This window comes from Eucyclogobius newberryi, unplaced genomic scaffold, assembly GCF_026437365.1.
Source record: "Eucyclogobius newberryi isolate DKJ021-1_F unplaced genomic scaffold, fEucNew1.0.hap1 SCAF_4, whole genome shotgun sequence".
Classification (NCBI taxonomy): Eukaryota; Metazoa; Chordata; class Actinopteri; order Gobiiformes; family Gobiidae; genus Eucyclogobius; species Eucyclogobius newberryi.
In genome coordinates, this window is record NW_027316056.1 from 36,645,707 (window position 1) to 36,660,885 (window position 15,179).

At 43.3% G+C, this 15,179-nt stretch overlaps 1 protein-coding gene across 1 annotated transcript; it reads left to right on the forward strand.

Moving 5' to 3' along the window:
* Nucleotides 1-3,777: 3,777 nt before the first annotated feature.
* On the forward strand, nt 3,778-10,290 carry LOC140377271 (CD5 antigen-like). Its single transcript, XM_072462618.1, has 7 exons — nt 3,778-3,967; nt 5,331-5,657; nt 6,033-6,314; nt 6,843-7,136; nt 8,368-8,694; nt 9,793-9,881; nt 10,155-10,290. The coding sequence occupies exons 1-7, from the start codon at nt 3,868-3,870 to the stop codon at nt 10,182-10,184; spliced, it is 1,449 nt and encodes a 482-aa protein (XP_072318719.1). The 5' UTR covers nt 3,778-3,867; the 3' UTR covers nt 10,185-10,290.
* The last annotated feature ends 4,889 nt before the right edge of the window (nt 10,291-15,179 follow it).

Consider the following 15,179-nt stretch of genomic DNA (forward strand, 5'->3'; position numbering starts at 1 on the left):
CACAGTTTATTCTGTGTCTCTAAATATCCCTCACTTGGACCACTAGTTTATACTTCTATACCGTTATTTGTTTTTTTTCATAGTTGGGCGGGAGCGACTTATATGTGATATTATTCGTTATTTCACACTGACAACCACAAGAGGGCGCTCTAGGCTCTAAGCGACGTAGAAGAAGAATCTGCACTTCCTCTTCCTCTGGAGTTTGTGGAGTTGTTTAGAAGTGACACAGAGGAAGAAGAATTCAATGGATTTAGTGATTTGGGGTAAAACTGATGCTCTGATAAACTTGTTCTATAATTAGTTTGTTTCTAATTGAGAAATACCTTTTTGAAGTAGCACTACTTTTACTTGAGTGCACTTTTTTTTTTTACTCACCTCTGCATACTTTTTGTACTTTGGTGGTAGATTTTTAACTTTAACTTTCTAGGCTTTTCTACCCACGTCTGAATAACTAGGTTTAATTTTTTTTTTTTCTAAACTTGAATAGTAGTTTTCTCCAATATTTTTACTCTTTGTACTTCTACTCGAGTAATATAATTTTGAAGTAACGTATGAGAGATACGTCGGTGTAATCCCTCATTCGTCCAGGCGTGTTCCATAGTAGAAAAAGCTTCAGTTGTAGTCATCTGGACTGAGTTAGAAAAAATAGACGTTTCGACTCTCATCCAAGAGTCATTGTCAATAAAAGAATTTAGATCGAGAACTCCGATATTAATACTGTTCTGTGGTAAGACCCACCCATTGGGAGGAGCCTTCCTGAAGTAGAAAGAGTTGTTTGTTTCAACAGAAACTCCCCCCTTGTATCTACCGAGCTAGCCTATTCAGAATCTTAATGGGCTATTAGAATCCTCTTTGTCTTTGTGAGACCCTGGCTCAACCACCCTGAGTACCTGATTAGCATCTACATGTCCTGGTCCTTTACCTTTCCAGGGGTTCAGTATACCATTATAGATACCAGGAAGATTGAATCTGAGCCCTCCATTTCTGTTTAAAGAAGGTCTTTCTTTTTTAACAAAAATAGCTTCCTTGACTCCTCTTTCAAACCATCTTTTCTCCCTGCTTAAAACCTTCACCTCCCCGTCTTCAAACGAGTGATTAGAGGCTTCAAGGTGGAGATGCACGGCACTCTGTGGTCCTACACTCTGTTGTTGTAGTCCACTCTGTGGACTCTGTGGACTACAACTGAAGCTTTTTCTAGTATGAGAGATACTTACTTTTTGTACTTCAGACTCACTGAAGTAGTCAAGAAATGTCTCAAAAATGTTTTACTCTTTATTGGGTCAATTCTTGGACAGTTTTTTAATTAGGCCCGAGCGCCACAAGCTGGCGAGAGGCCTACTAATCTCGTAAGGCCGTGCGAAGCACGGCTGCGAAAGTGCGCACGTAGTGCGCACGAAATCGAGCGTGAATCGCTCGCCCACTTCCAAACACTCACTAACGCACTCCTTCACTCATGCACGCCCCGTGCATACTAATTAGTAGTAGGAAAATGGAACATTACCGTTGTAAACGGGCGAAGCCCGTGCAAAAGTTCGCACTAAACGAGCACTTTACATTGGCGGTCGTCATCCCCATATAAAGCACTCATTTGCGCTAAGTAGCTCACGAATACGTTCCCCATCTCTTGCATGTTCCGTGCATATAAGCATGAAATGCAAAAATTGAACATTATTACTGTATAGAAGTCCAAAAACACAAAGTGGGCGGAGCCCACTCAAAATTAACGAAAGTACCCGTCAGTGACCAGGGACCCACACCATGAGGTAGGAAAGCGCGAGCGCTTTCCGAAAATGTATAGTTTATGATATTTGAAAAATGGGAAGCATTGTTTTCGCATCGGAATATTCTTCTTCTTCTTCTTCTTCTTCTTCTTCTTCTTCTCGGGACCAACCCCCCTATTTTTCACCCAGTGAACATTGACGAAAAGTCACAAAAAATTGCACACCTCTAAAAATCGTGCCTCTCTACATTCTGGCTATTTCCCTTTTCTAAAATAAAAAAAATTGGCGCGTCAGCGCCCCCAAATGTACCAAAAATGCATTGAGAGATAGGAAATGACCCCCAAAAAATCTGATGGTAGAATCATGAAATTTGGCGCAGAGGTAGATGGTGACAAGAGAAGTAAAAAATATTATTACGGCAACGTTGTCTGCCCAACCAAATGTCGGCCATATTGGTTCAAAAATGGCTAAGCATGACTCTAGAGTTTTTCCAAATGTCGTACTTTTACAAACTCCTCCCAGGGCGTTGGCTCTAAAAAGCTGAAATTTGATGAAAATGGTACTGAGGAGTGGGACATCAAATGTTATTCAAATTACTTTGATACCTGTCACGGTCTCTGAGCGGCGAAGCCGCAAACTTTAGCTAGAATTTCAGAAATCTCCCAAATTTAACATTTCTGCCGTTTGCGCAGATAAAGTCCGAATTGCGTCAAATTAGAATCAGTTGTTAAACTCTTTGCCCTAAACCTACTTGAAGTGAAATAAATTAATTTGGCGCCACAGCGCCCCCTACAGATTTTATATGGAGGTTAAATGTTTAGTTTTGCGAAATTATATGAAATTTGACACACAACTCAATTTTAGCATCCCCATCAAAAAAGTCAATGAGACCCATGTCATAATTGTTATGGCTTTACCGTAGCGATGACCAAAACCTCCCATGTTATTCCAATGGGGAAATCGCCAGAACATGTTTACACTTTAGACTTTCACAAACTCCTCCTAGGGCTTTAGCCATATTAACCTGAAATTTGGTGAGACTCATCTTCAGGACCATCAAAAGGTATCCACATTTTTATTCAAAAAGTCACGGTGTCTGTGCGGCAAAGCCGCACATTTTGCCAAGAATTCAAAATAAAATTGCTTTTTGATGGTAAAACAAAGGGGAGAAGATGTGACAGCGTCACAGATTCAGCAGTAGGAGTAATAAAAGGACCATTGGGGCACGTTAGCGCCCCCTCCTCTTGCGGCGTGGCGGCGTGGCGAGGGCCGATCGTTGCCGCTTGCGGCTATATTTCAACGTTTTTTTTGAAGTTACAATACTCTTACTCGAGTACACTTTTTGTACTTGCAAGTAGTTTTTGAATCAACTAGTTTCCGCAAATATTTGTTACTTTTTACAATTTTTTTCTGCCACATTGTACTTCTACTTGAGTAATACCCTTTTGAAGTGACAGTACTTGAGAATAATACTTGGCAACTCAATCCACCAATACTTTTTAAACTTCGTATAGAGTTTTTGGACTAACTTGAGCAGCAGTTGTCACAAATACTATTTCTTGAAACACTTTGCACTTCTTGTATTTGTGCAGGAAGTGTACCATTTTGTATTTCTACTGGAGTTACATGATTCTGCAGTATCAGTAGTACTTGGCCCTGGGCCGTCCGTGCTCTGGTTGTAGATACTGATCAGATGGAGATGTTGCGTCCGCTCTGAACACGACACGAGCAGAAGACCGCGAGCGATAGCGGCTTGTGGTTCGTGAAGCTGCACGTCTTCCATCGAGACGGGACTTTATATTCACTCGACTCCATCACGTTCTCTAAGTGCACATGGAGCCCAGGCTGATAGTTGTGCTTCTGTCCCTCTGCAGCGCCGGTAAGTCTTAGGCCCTATTTTATTCTGTGTTCATGAACAGTCTTTGAGTTGAACTGTCCTTTATCATTGTGATGTTTTACTGTCGCTCGGCCTCGCTGGATCAGGCCGCCCAGTCTTTACACGCTGCTTTCTCTGTGGGGCGCTCTGGGTGCAATGTCCTGAAGTCCTGAAGCCTTGTCCACACTGAGCTTGGCTAACGCAGTATGTGAGGCCCTGGACTGTGGCTCTGTTCGCTCCATACAGAAGCAGGAGGGGCCCCCCAGAGACATGTGGTCCTTCAGAGCAGACTGTGACGGCTCTTCACTGAGCACCTGTTTTCATGACCCAGTCCTCAGCAACGGACACAGCCTGAAGATCACCTGCTCAAGTAAGAACATGTCCTCCAGCAGATGTCTGCCACCAGCTTGTCTCCATGGAGACGGTACACAGGATATGCATAGATATCTTATCCTATATTAGTTTATGACATTTTAAACATTAATTTCAATGGCCTCCCAGGGTCCTATTTAAATGTTGCGGGGCAAGAACATCCAGATCTGGGACTACATCAAACAGGAACCAAATGCATTGAGTTTTGCTTTTTAGACATAAGACGTTCTGTGAGACAATTCTTTCTGTCCGTCATGGCACTTTGAACAGTCAGAAGTGCACTGGAACTGTTTGGAGTGACCAGAAGAAAATGAAATCACCGATTTGATTTGGATATGACATAATGGCCCTCGGTGGTGACTATTAGCACTGGCTATAAACTTTGTGTGCATCACATCGGCTGCAAGCTTTGTCCTGTAACTATGTATGATGCAGTGTCCCTGTCAAATAAATACATAGATAAAATAAATCAAATAAATGTCCTGACAGAACTTTAAAGGACTGAGGATGGAACCTTGTGGCACACTTGTTGTTGGATGGACGGTAGAGGAGGGGAAATTGTTCTTTATAAACCTAAAGCTCGCAAGGGAAAAACTGGAGAAAGTTCTTCAAAGTTGAAATAAAGACATCTGACAGATCTCTAAGGGTTATTTTGTATTTATTTATGTATTATGGACATAGCATTGGACTAACCAGATACAATGTTTTAAGTGTTATAGCAGAATATGCAAATTTTCAACACCTGCCCATAGGGCCAATTTAGCGTTGCCAATTTTTACCTAACACACAATTTTAACCCTAACCCAGGCTTAACCCTAACCCAGGGTTAACCCTAACCCAGGCTTAACCCTAACCCAGGCTTAACCCTAACCCAGGCTTAACCCTAACCCAGGCTTAACCCTGGCATTAGGGTTTGACAGAATGTTCCACAGTATCACAATAAACCTCTCCATGTTTCATTTATAATACTTCATTTTTAATGCTCGAAAATCCTTGAAGAACATGATTTCTTGTGCCGAGTGTTTAGGCTCCGTGTCCGAGTTCGACAATTTGTTGAATGTCCTTCCCTTTCTCAACCAGCTTGGCCTGGTTGTGTCACCTGCTTCTCTACAAGATGAATGTAATTTATCTTGCATGCAGGCAAAGGAGCCCTAACTAGGAGAGTTTGTCTTGTAAATAACATTATATTGTATAAAAAGAGCATTTTTAATTATTTTGATAGTATTGAGCATTAGCTTCAGTATGGACATGTCGATATTACATACTGAATTTACATTTGACAGCTGTAACTAGTGCAATTTATACAATATCTGTGTGTGGCTTTTATAAGTGACATCTGTGTTGTTTCTTTGTGTCCACAGACTTTGTGCGGGTGGTGAACGGGTCCAGTTTGTGCTCTGGAACACTGCAGGTCTTCACGGAGCAGTCCTGGAGCTCCGTGTGTGGGGATTCTTTATACAGCAGAGATGGAAACAGGGTGTGTGATGAGCTGGGCTGTTTAGGTTACATACGCTACATGAGGACAATGATCAAAGAGATGGTGGATAGGACAATGGTGGAAGTGTTTGGAATTGAAAAGGAGGTGTTCCAGTGTAGACCCACAGACTCTGCCCTGAAGGACTGCCCCCGGGTCCACTCGCCTCTGAACACCTGCAACAATGGGACCTTCATGGAGATCTCCTGCTCAGGTCAAGTCACACTACAATAAATGGTCATCATTTTGTTTTGTATCAGTTTACCTCATTTACATGTTGGACCTTGATGTTTTACTTGTTTCAATACATTTCTTACTTCAAGCCAAATAATTTACCTACAGGGCAGGACAATGTGACATTACTGTACTTTGGAACCATTCAGAAATGACATGATGCAAGTTAAATATTCAAAGTTATATATGAGTAAAACATTCAGACTCGTCAGAAGTTCCATTTGAATTGTTTTAATAAGTTTAAGAAGTTTCTTCTCCGTATCATTGACCTAGACATATATATATATATATATATATATATATATATATATATATATATATATATATGACTGACCCTCATGACCACTACTTGCAGACAGAAAAAGCAAGCTGGTGGGCGGGGCTCATGGCTGTCAGGGGGCGGTGCTGCAGGACCACATGGACCAGCAGAGGAACATGACCATGGCTGACCGCAGCAGTGCAGAGCTGGTGTGCCGGGGTCAGGACTGTGGCTCTGTGACGTCTATAGACCAGAGGCAGGTCTCCAGGCCTCAGCCGGTGTGGGCCGTCCACTCCTCCTGTGCGCACGCTCAAAACACTCTGAGGGAGTGTTTGATGGACCAGCACTCAGAGCACATCACTGTGCTCACCTGCTCAGGTAACTCTGGTGTGGTGGGTCAGAATGAAGACAATCTTATCCTCCAGCTCTGGCCAAATCTGGAGCTTTGCACTGTAGTTGTCCCAATGGGCTCCATTTTATGTTCTCACTGTTTATAAAGGTGACAGAGTGACAGAGAGGCAGAGAGACAGAGAGACAGAGAGGCAGAGAGGCAGAGAGACAGAGAGACAGAGAGGCAGAGAGATAGAGAGGCAGAGAGGCAGAGAGGCAGAGAGGCAGAGAGGCAGAGAGGCAGAGAGGCAGAGAGACAGAGAGACAGAGAGGCAGAGAGGCAGAGAGGCAGAGAGGCAGAGAGACAGAGAGGCAGAGAGACAGAGAGACAGAGTCATACTCTGACTATAAATATGACTATGGGAAAATAGATATGCACCAAAGTTTATTCTCAACAGAAATGGTTGGGAATTGGTTCTTTAAATCTAATCTTAAATGGGGAACATAAATGCCAAACAGAAATCACATACAGTAAAACAGACATAATCTACTCAGCAGTTCTGTTCTGTTTGTCAGAATCGGTGCGGCTGGTGGATGGTCCAACTCCCTGCTCAGGCCGTGTTGAGGTAAAGGTGGGATACTACTGGACCAAAGTGTGTTTGGAGCAGCTGGACCGGAGCGCTGCAGCGGTCATGTGCCGGGAGCTGGGCTGTGGGCACTTCACTTACTCTCAGGGGAAGAACATAAGAGACTCCACAATAGTCATTGTCCAGTGTCAAGGCAACGAGTCGGCCCTGCATCAGTGTTCAAGGAATGAGACCGACCTTGAGGACTGTCCATCTGAAGCATCTCTGCACCTCTTCTGTTCAAGTAAAAGAGAGTTTGGTTTAAAAATACATTATTTCAACCAGATGACTGATGTCAAACTATTACATTTAAACATGTATTTCCTCATAAACGCTACAAACATTTAATATCTAAAAGGGTTATTTTTGTTTACTTGATTATTTTACTTGTCTCGAAATCTTTTTTACTTTTTCAGACTTGAACAACATTTTATTTCACGACTAATCATTTGTCAGTGGTGTAAGAAAGTTTAGCTTATTAACCCCAAATGCAACTGTGTTATCGAACTTGAAGTTCATTTTATGAACACCTGAAAATACTTTGAAAACTAAATTCAGACTTAGGCCCAAACCCAATTCTACCCCTCAAGTTCAGTCTATGTTTGACGCGTCCGCGAGGTCCACGAGGGTCCACAAGGGTCCACAAGGGTCCGCAAGGGTCCGCAAGGGTCTGTGAGGGTCTATGAGGGTCCACGAGGGTCCGCAAGGGTCTGTGAGGGTCTATGAGGGTCCACGAGGGTCCGCAAGGGTCTGTGAGGGTCTATGAGGGTCCACGAGGGTCCACGAGGGTCTATGAGGGGCCACGAGGGTCCACAAGGGTCTATGAGGGTCCACGAGGGTCCGCAAGGGTCTATGAGGGTCCACGAGGGTCCGCAAGGGTCTATGAGGGTCCGCAAGGGTCTGTGAGGGTCTATGAGGGTCCACGAGGGTCTATGAGGGGCCACGAGGGTCCACAAGGGTCTATGAGGGTCCACGAGGGTCCGCAAGGGTCTGTGAGGGTCCACGAGGCTCCACGAGGGTCTATGAGGGTCCACGAAGGTCCACGAGGGTCTATGAGGGTCCGCGAGGGTCTATGAGGGTTCACGAGGGTCTATGGGGGTCCACAAGGGTCCACGAGGGTCCGCGAGGGTCTATGAGGGTCCACGAGGGTCTGCGAGGGTCTATGAGGGTGCACGAGGGTCCACGAGGGTCCACGAGGGTCCACGAGGGTCTACGAGGGTCCACGAGGGTCTATTAGGGTCCACGAGGGTCTATGAGGGTCCACGAGGGTCTACGAGGGTCTATTAGGGTCCACGAGGGTCTATGAGGGTCCACGAGGGTCCACGAGGGTCCACGAGGGTCTACGAGGGTACACGAGGGTCCACGTGGCAAAGTTTTGTTATTTTTGCCGACATTTCTGCTTCTCCAGATTTCTTGGCATGTTTTATTTCTCAATATTCAAAATTGACTTCACTGCGTTCTTTTTGTCTTCACAGACTTCCTGATCGTGCCTAACATCTCCGTGGGGGTCTCCGAGGGGGTCTCCGAGGGGGTCTCCGAGGCCCTGCCCTGGGGGCTCAGAGTCCTGGGGGGCACCGGCTTCAGTTTCACCTGCTCCATAGAAGTGCAGTACAAAGGGGGTGTGTTCCAGCTCCTCACTCCCATCGGAAACTACACACAGTCAGCCGTCAATCGCTCCGCCCACTTCCCGTTCACCGATGCCGGCCCCGCCCACAGAGGATACTACACTTGTGTACATCGCCCCGACGATTACCCACACAACCCCTCCACCATGAGCCGGCCTCTCTATGTCACACTTGGAGGTACAGTGACATCATGGAGTATTTGTAGAACGTATCATCCATGTCAGAAGGGTAAAGCTGTACTATGTAACTTTTCTGGGGGAGGGTCCGGCACGTGACTGTCTCCATGGAGATGTTATTGCTTTGCCTGCCTCACTATGGCATTGAACTCATCTATCTCATGGAGTCGCACAGATAATGCCATAAGGCCAGGTTACAGGTCAGATCAGTGGAGAGGCGACCCCGCTCACAGTTAGGCCAGTTTTTTTGCAGATATGAACACGAGGCCCAAAGGTGTTGTATTCTGTGATCGCGGGTCACGTGCATAATGACAGCCAATCACAGGTCGGTTGGTGACCTCATCCCTCTGTTAGAAAACCGGTTTTCATTGCAGATTCGTAAAAACTTGTAGCAGGGTAAACAGCCCCTTTTTTAGTTTTTGAGTGATAAAACACCTGTAATTAATTAAATGTGTTGTATGAAACTAGTTGGGATCGGGAAGCGAAGCCACAATACCGCAATGATAGCAACCGCACATGTGCAATGCCCTTAACCCCTGCACCGCCCGCGAGTGGATTGGAGCTATAAATGGCAGCGATGTAGTTTGGGGCAGAAGCCAATGGTGAGGCGCCCAAACGAACCAAAATAAAGCCGCGAGAAGGTGTTAAAAAAAGGCCCAGGTACAAAATGGAAGCGCTACAAACTGAGTCGAACTGAACTGGTATTTTACAGACCCTTTTCCTGTCGCCCCCACTCGCCGCACATCCATCTTTATTCTATCGCGTTTACTCAATCATGATTATAAACCATCACTCTTTAACTCTTTTATAATCTTGTTGCACAGGCTGTTGAAAGCTAGTACACACAGGCGATAGTTAGCATTAGCTACAGTCATCGTACCAGTTACTTCTCTTTTAGCAGCTGTTTTCTCACCTTGTTGGCTTTGGACTCCTGAATTACAAATAAACTCCCTGAAAAAGTCATATGTATCAACTCGGCTCACTTACTGTTCTAGTTTGAGGCTGATAAAACTCTTGTTAGCAGCTAGCGCGCTCTGTTGTGGAGCGCTACTCTTCTAAAGTCAGAGCGTACAGAGTAACAGAGTAATGTGTGTTCCAGCCCCTGACAGAGACCTGCTCCTCAAAGCCCTGATCCTGGTCCTGCTGAAGCTCATCTACATCCTGGTCCTCTACTGCTGCTGCTGTGAGGTACTGTGTCCAGACCGCGCATGACAGGGATATTTAAAGCTACACTTTGTGACTTTTCTGCTAGAGGTTCTGCATATTACATGTCCCTTTCTGTGAAGCAAAGGGGAGACGGAGCGATTCGGCAGTAGGCGTGATCAAAGGAGGAAGATTGGGGCGCGTAATTAGCAATGTTTGGTGGTTAATGCTCATTTCCTTAAGATTGCAGCCTCTTTGTTTACACATGACAACGTTTAAAAGAGTCTGTTTAAGCTTTCTTCTGCTCTGCTCTTTCAGAACCCTAGGGGGCGCTGGCACAGACGCTGAACCAACATCCAAGCCACTGCTTATGTGCATCAGCCGAGACTTGGATTGTAGTCTACAATTACATTCCATAATTTAATGTATATAGTTACATTTACACACATTTACTTTGATTTAAAAGATGTATCATAATGTCATGCTTTATTAATGGTGTAATGTTGTTACTTTATACTTTAAACTTAAACGTGTAGCTTCACTGTGTCATGTAAATATCACTTTCATTTCTTTTTACATTCATTTTTATAGAAATAGGTAATAAAGTGCATTTTGTTCATGACTTTTCTGCTGTGAAATTGTAATTCTTTGTTTCACTTATTGTGTACACTCAACATTGAAGAAGCTCTTTGTGGATAACACAAGAATTCTTGGAGTAGTAAATCTTTCCCAGCTACAACAGGGATCTTGACTAGCCATAAGTAATAAATCAGCGTTTTTATTGACCAGTGGCTCTACAAATCACCGTGAGACTCCCGACAATCTGCCAGTTTGTTGACCAGTGTGTTTATTTTACCACAAGTACACAAATACTACACAAGACAAAAGCTGATCGAGAGTATTGACACGAAGTAATACTACAGAGCTGGAATATTAAAGGCATCACCCTCAGAGGAGAAGAAAACATGCCGGTTTACCATGTGACATCATCCGGTGGTAATCCAGTATGGTATTGACACATAGATACACCTTTACCTGACTCATTAGTCACGTTTCGACTGGTTCACTCTGGAGCGGATTGAGACGGTCCGAAAGTCTCTCCAGTGTCGTAAGTGACCCGCCCCGGTGTGCTTCACGGGTCAGAAGCAGACGACAGACTTTTCCCACGCTAGGAACTTCCCTTTGGGCTCCATCTACTGGCAGTAGAGGGAATTACATAAAATAAATAAATAAATGTTGTCTTTTCTCAGAAATGTCAGCACACAGTTGTACGATTGTGATTTGAGGCAGAAATGCTCAGAACGAGTCTAAGGACATAAAGACAGAAGATCTCTGACCCATGCCATAGGTAGAATGTTATTATGGATGGATGGATGGACATCGGGAAATTCAGAATGGAGTGTTTTTGACGCTTAGAGGGAGACTTTAAACAGGATTCTTCAAATTAGCATGAATGATGCTAAATCCAGGAATGTTTTTGACAAGGGATCAATGTTATGACACGGTTAAAAGCTCAGAAGGTCATTTGATGTGTCCTTCAGAGCTATTCAAGCTGCATCACGCTTCACTTCTCAGTCCTTCAGCAGAAAACAAGTCCTTGTGCCCTCTGCTGGAAAAAAAACATTGTGTTTGTTTGATAAGTAAATTGTGTTTGTTACTTTTGCTTGTTTTGTTTTTATTCTCATGCATTAAAGGTGCACGTTGTAACATTTCTGCTGTAGGGTCTGCCGCCTGCACTGAGTTTAAATTTAATGTGAATCTTATTTATCTCCATGGCGACAAGCAGGCCAAGTCACTTAACAGTTGGAAGTTGGAAGTTTAATGCCACACTGTGGGTTATTCTCAGTTACAAATGAGTGCAAAGTGTTTGGCCACTGTGACATACTACAACACCTTTTTGATAAATGTTCATAATGCTTTGTTAAAGAATTGTTATTTATTAAAGGGGCTAAATACGTCACTTTTCTGATGGATGGTCCGCCACCTCCTCGTCTCCATGGAGATCTTACTAAAGCATGACAGTAAACGTACCTATCTAGCATTTACAACTGCAGCCGCTAAAACATAAACTCTTACTGTGAACGGCTTGCCTCTCCACAGATCTGCCCTGTAACTTGAACGAGTGTCGTCCCCTCGATTGTTTGCAAAGAATTCTATTGGGAAAATGTGCGAGAGTATTTTAAAACGCCGTGTCAACGTGTCCACTACTCGCAGGGAAATACTGGTTGCTGGAGAAACTGTGGTTGCCAAGTGACCCACCGTTACCATGTATTTCGGGAATGTTCTGTTCCGAAATGTTGGACCGAGATGATCTGTTTTCTACATTGGAATCCCACTAGATTTCAGCACTACTTAGACTTAACTTAAAAACGGACTCATTTGACAAACTTTGGACCGAGTGGGTTGTTTTTGTTGGACTGTAACTTCATTTGATGTTGTTTGTTACTTTTATATATTTTTGCCTTAGTGACTTATGTTTTTCAGTTTTTTTTATACATTTAGAAACCTTAGAAAAGGTTAAAGCAATAAAAAATTCACAGAGACGAGCAGAGAAATGTTTTCATAATTACGAACAATTCCTTTTCCTCTAAAGTCGGGCTGCACCAAGTGAATCGATTAATCGCAACTAATCGATTACTGAAATAACTGCCAATTAAGTAAGTTATCAAATAATCGTTTACACTGATGTATGGGAGCTGAGAGAAGAGGTTTTATTACGGCAACGAAATTGTGCTTTTAATGAAAACAGACTTTAGATTGAAGATGTTCTCCACCAGCACGTCCTCAAATGCATTAAAGTGACGTATGACAGCTTTTTACAATTTTCTAATTTTGACTTTAGTTGGTGTATTTATACCTGTTGTACATATAAATTATAGTTTTACACCAATCAAGCAGGTATTTGTGGAGAAAACGTTGAAAAATGTGTAGAAAATGACAGGAAGTGACATCACACCAGGGACATTCCAGTCAAAGTTTAAGCATAAATTACACAAAGAAACACATTTTTTGACTCTCTAAATATTAATTCAACAAAATAAAGTCGCTCTCATATATTTTTATTTGTCGAATAAAAAATAATTGTGACATTAGATGAGTTTTGGCCCAGTGTTTGCTGGGTAATTTCCTAGTGTGATGTCATCAATTACAAACAGGAAGTGAAATTATAAACCTAAAAAATGTGCTATTCTGTGATAACATTTTTATAATTTCAAGAAAAATTCAAAATATTTATTATCTTAACTACATTTTAGTTCAGTGAGCTGTTCGACCTGTAGGGGGCGCTTTAAGGTCAGCTTCATCTGGGTAAAATCTAGCAAAATATTCACAGGCCTGTCGCATACTAAACAGTTGATTAATCCAAAGAACCATCGCTAAACTAATTACCAAAATAATCGCTAGTTGCATCCCTACCCAAAAACAAAAACAACAAAAACAACAACAACAACAAAAGCTTTTCCTGTACTGAGCATCCTCGCGGATCAACACGACAGCATGAGTAATGTGTGGTTTATATCGTGCAAATACCAAACACACACACACAAAAACGTGGCCATCCATCTTCAAATATGGCCAAAGCTTGAGTTAATCATTTTAGCGTGCGCGGCGTAACCATGGCGGCGACGCAAGGCTCTCGACGGTTCTGCGGCTCCCCAAGTGAAATGGAAACGGTCAACGCGCAGCGCGGGCCGAGGCAGACATGGTTCGAGGCCATTTCTGTCCACAGGAGCGTGACCAATATCCAGTGACCCAAAATATCACCACTGCTGTATTTTTTCCCCACTGAATGGAAAACGCCTGAACCTCACACGATGTGCAGTACTGCGGCGGTTTGACGGTGGATGGAGAAAGGACACGCTAGCACACTCCTGTTTTATTGTATTGCTTTTCTCTACTCTACTACTACAGTATTTTCCGGACTAAAAGTCACACAATTTTTCATAGTTTTGGCCGGGGTGTGACTTATATGTGATATTATTCGTTATTTTCACAATGGCAACCACAAGAGGGCGCTCTAGGCTCTAAGCGACGCAGAAGAAGGTTCTGCACTTCCTCTTCCTCTGGAGTTTGTGGAGTTGTTTAGAAGTGACACAGAGGAAGAAGAATTCAGTGGATTTAGTGATTTGGGGTAAAACTGATGCTTTGCTAAACTTGTTAGCATGTTCTTTATGCTATAGTTATCTGAATAACTGTTCATATGTTACGTTAACATACCAGACACTTACCACAGTTCTGTCTGTGCCTCATGTAGCTGAAGGTGTTAGCGTTAGCATACGTCATGTAGCTGAAGGTGTTAGCGTTAGCATACGTCATGTAGCTGAAGGTGTTAGCGTTAGCATACGTCAAGTAGCTGAAGGTGTTAGCGTTAGCATACGTACACCTATTCACCATGTTCTCTCATCTGTTATTATTTTAAACTGCATTTCAAGATGAAATATCTGTTCTTGCTCTTGGATTTGATCAAATAAATGCTTATATGTGTTTTTTCTTCTGTTATTCATTTTTTGGCTGGTGCGACTTATACTCCGGTACTACTTTTTTCTAAACAGGGCTGCAACTAAACATTATTTTGCTATAATCGTGTTTGGATTGCGAAAGAACGGTGAAAATGATAGCGTTTTTTTTTACCAAATTTGACTTGGATAAAGCTAAAGTGATCCTGAGTATTTGGTTGTAATTCTTGCTTTGTCCGAACCCACCCTTGCACACATGACATGTTTTGAACTATAGTCCAGCCAACGATTATTCAACTGCTTAAACATGTTGACAATGGTCCCGACAACCGCTCGGCTGTGATTAATTGATTCACTTACTATTACCATAAAGTCCAAGGGAATCCATGGTCGGCTCTCAAATCTCCAGCACCTCTTCTTTCGGCTGTGCTCCAAATATTTTTTTTTAAATCCCCATGAATTCACTTGTCAACCAACGTAAATCTCTGGTCAACCAAGACTGTTCTCCTGCTTTCTCTCGACGGACGTGGTATTGGACGGACTGGAATGTTCCACAGCGCGGCATCGAACATGTCCATCTTGCCTCTCGCTACCGTCTCGTCTCATGTAGCTGCTTTATGGAGGCGGCGGCATCGTTGCACATTTAAAGCCACATTGCGCAACCTTTCTCACAGCTAAGCGTGCAGTCATGTTTTCCCTTCGCCCTTTCACTCCAGCATGAACGAGAAAGACTTTCAAAAGTGATTCTACACTGGGGGGGCCGGCGGCGGGTGGGACGGGGGGGGATTAAGTTTGCTATTGATTCCAAACCACATAAAATCCACAGATACAATACCACCCACTAACAAGAAAAAACAATCCACCATTACAACCTGCACGCGTTTTGCTT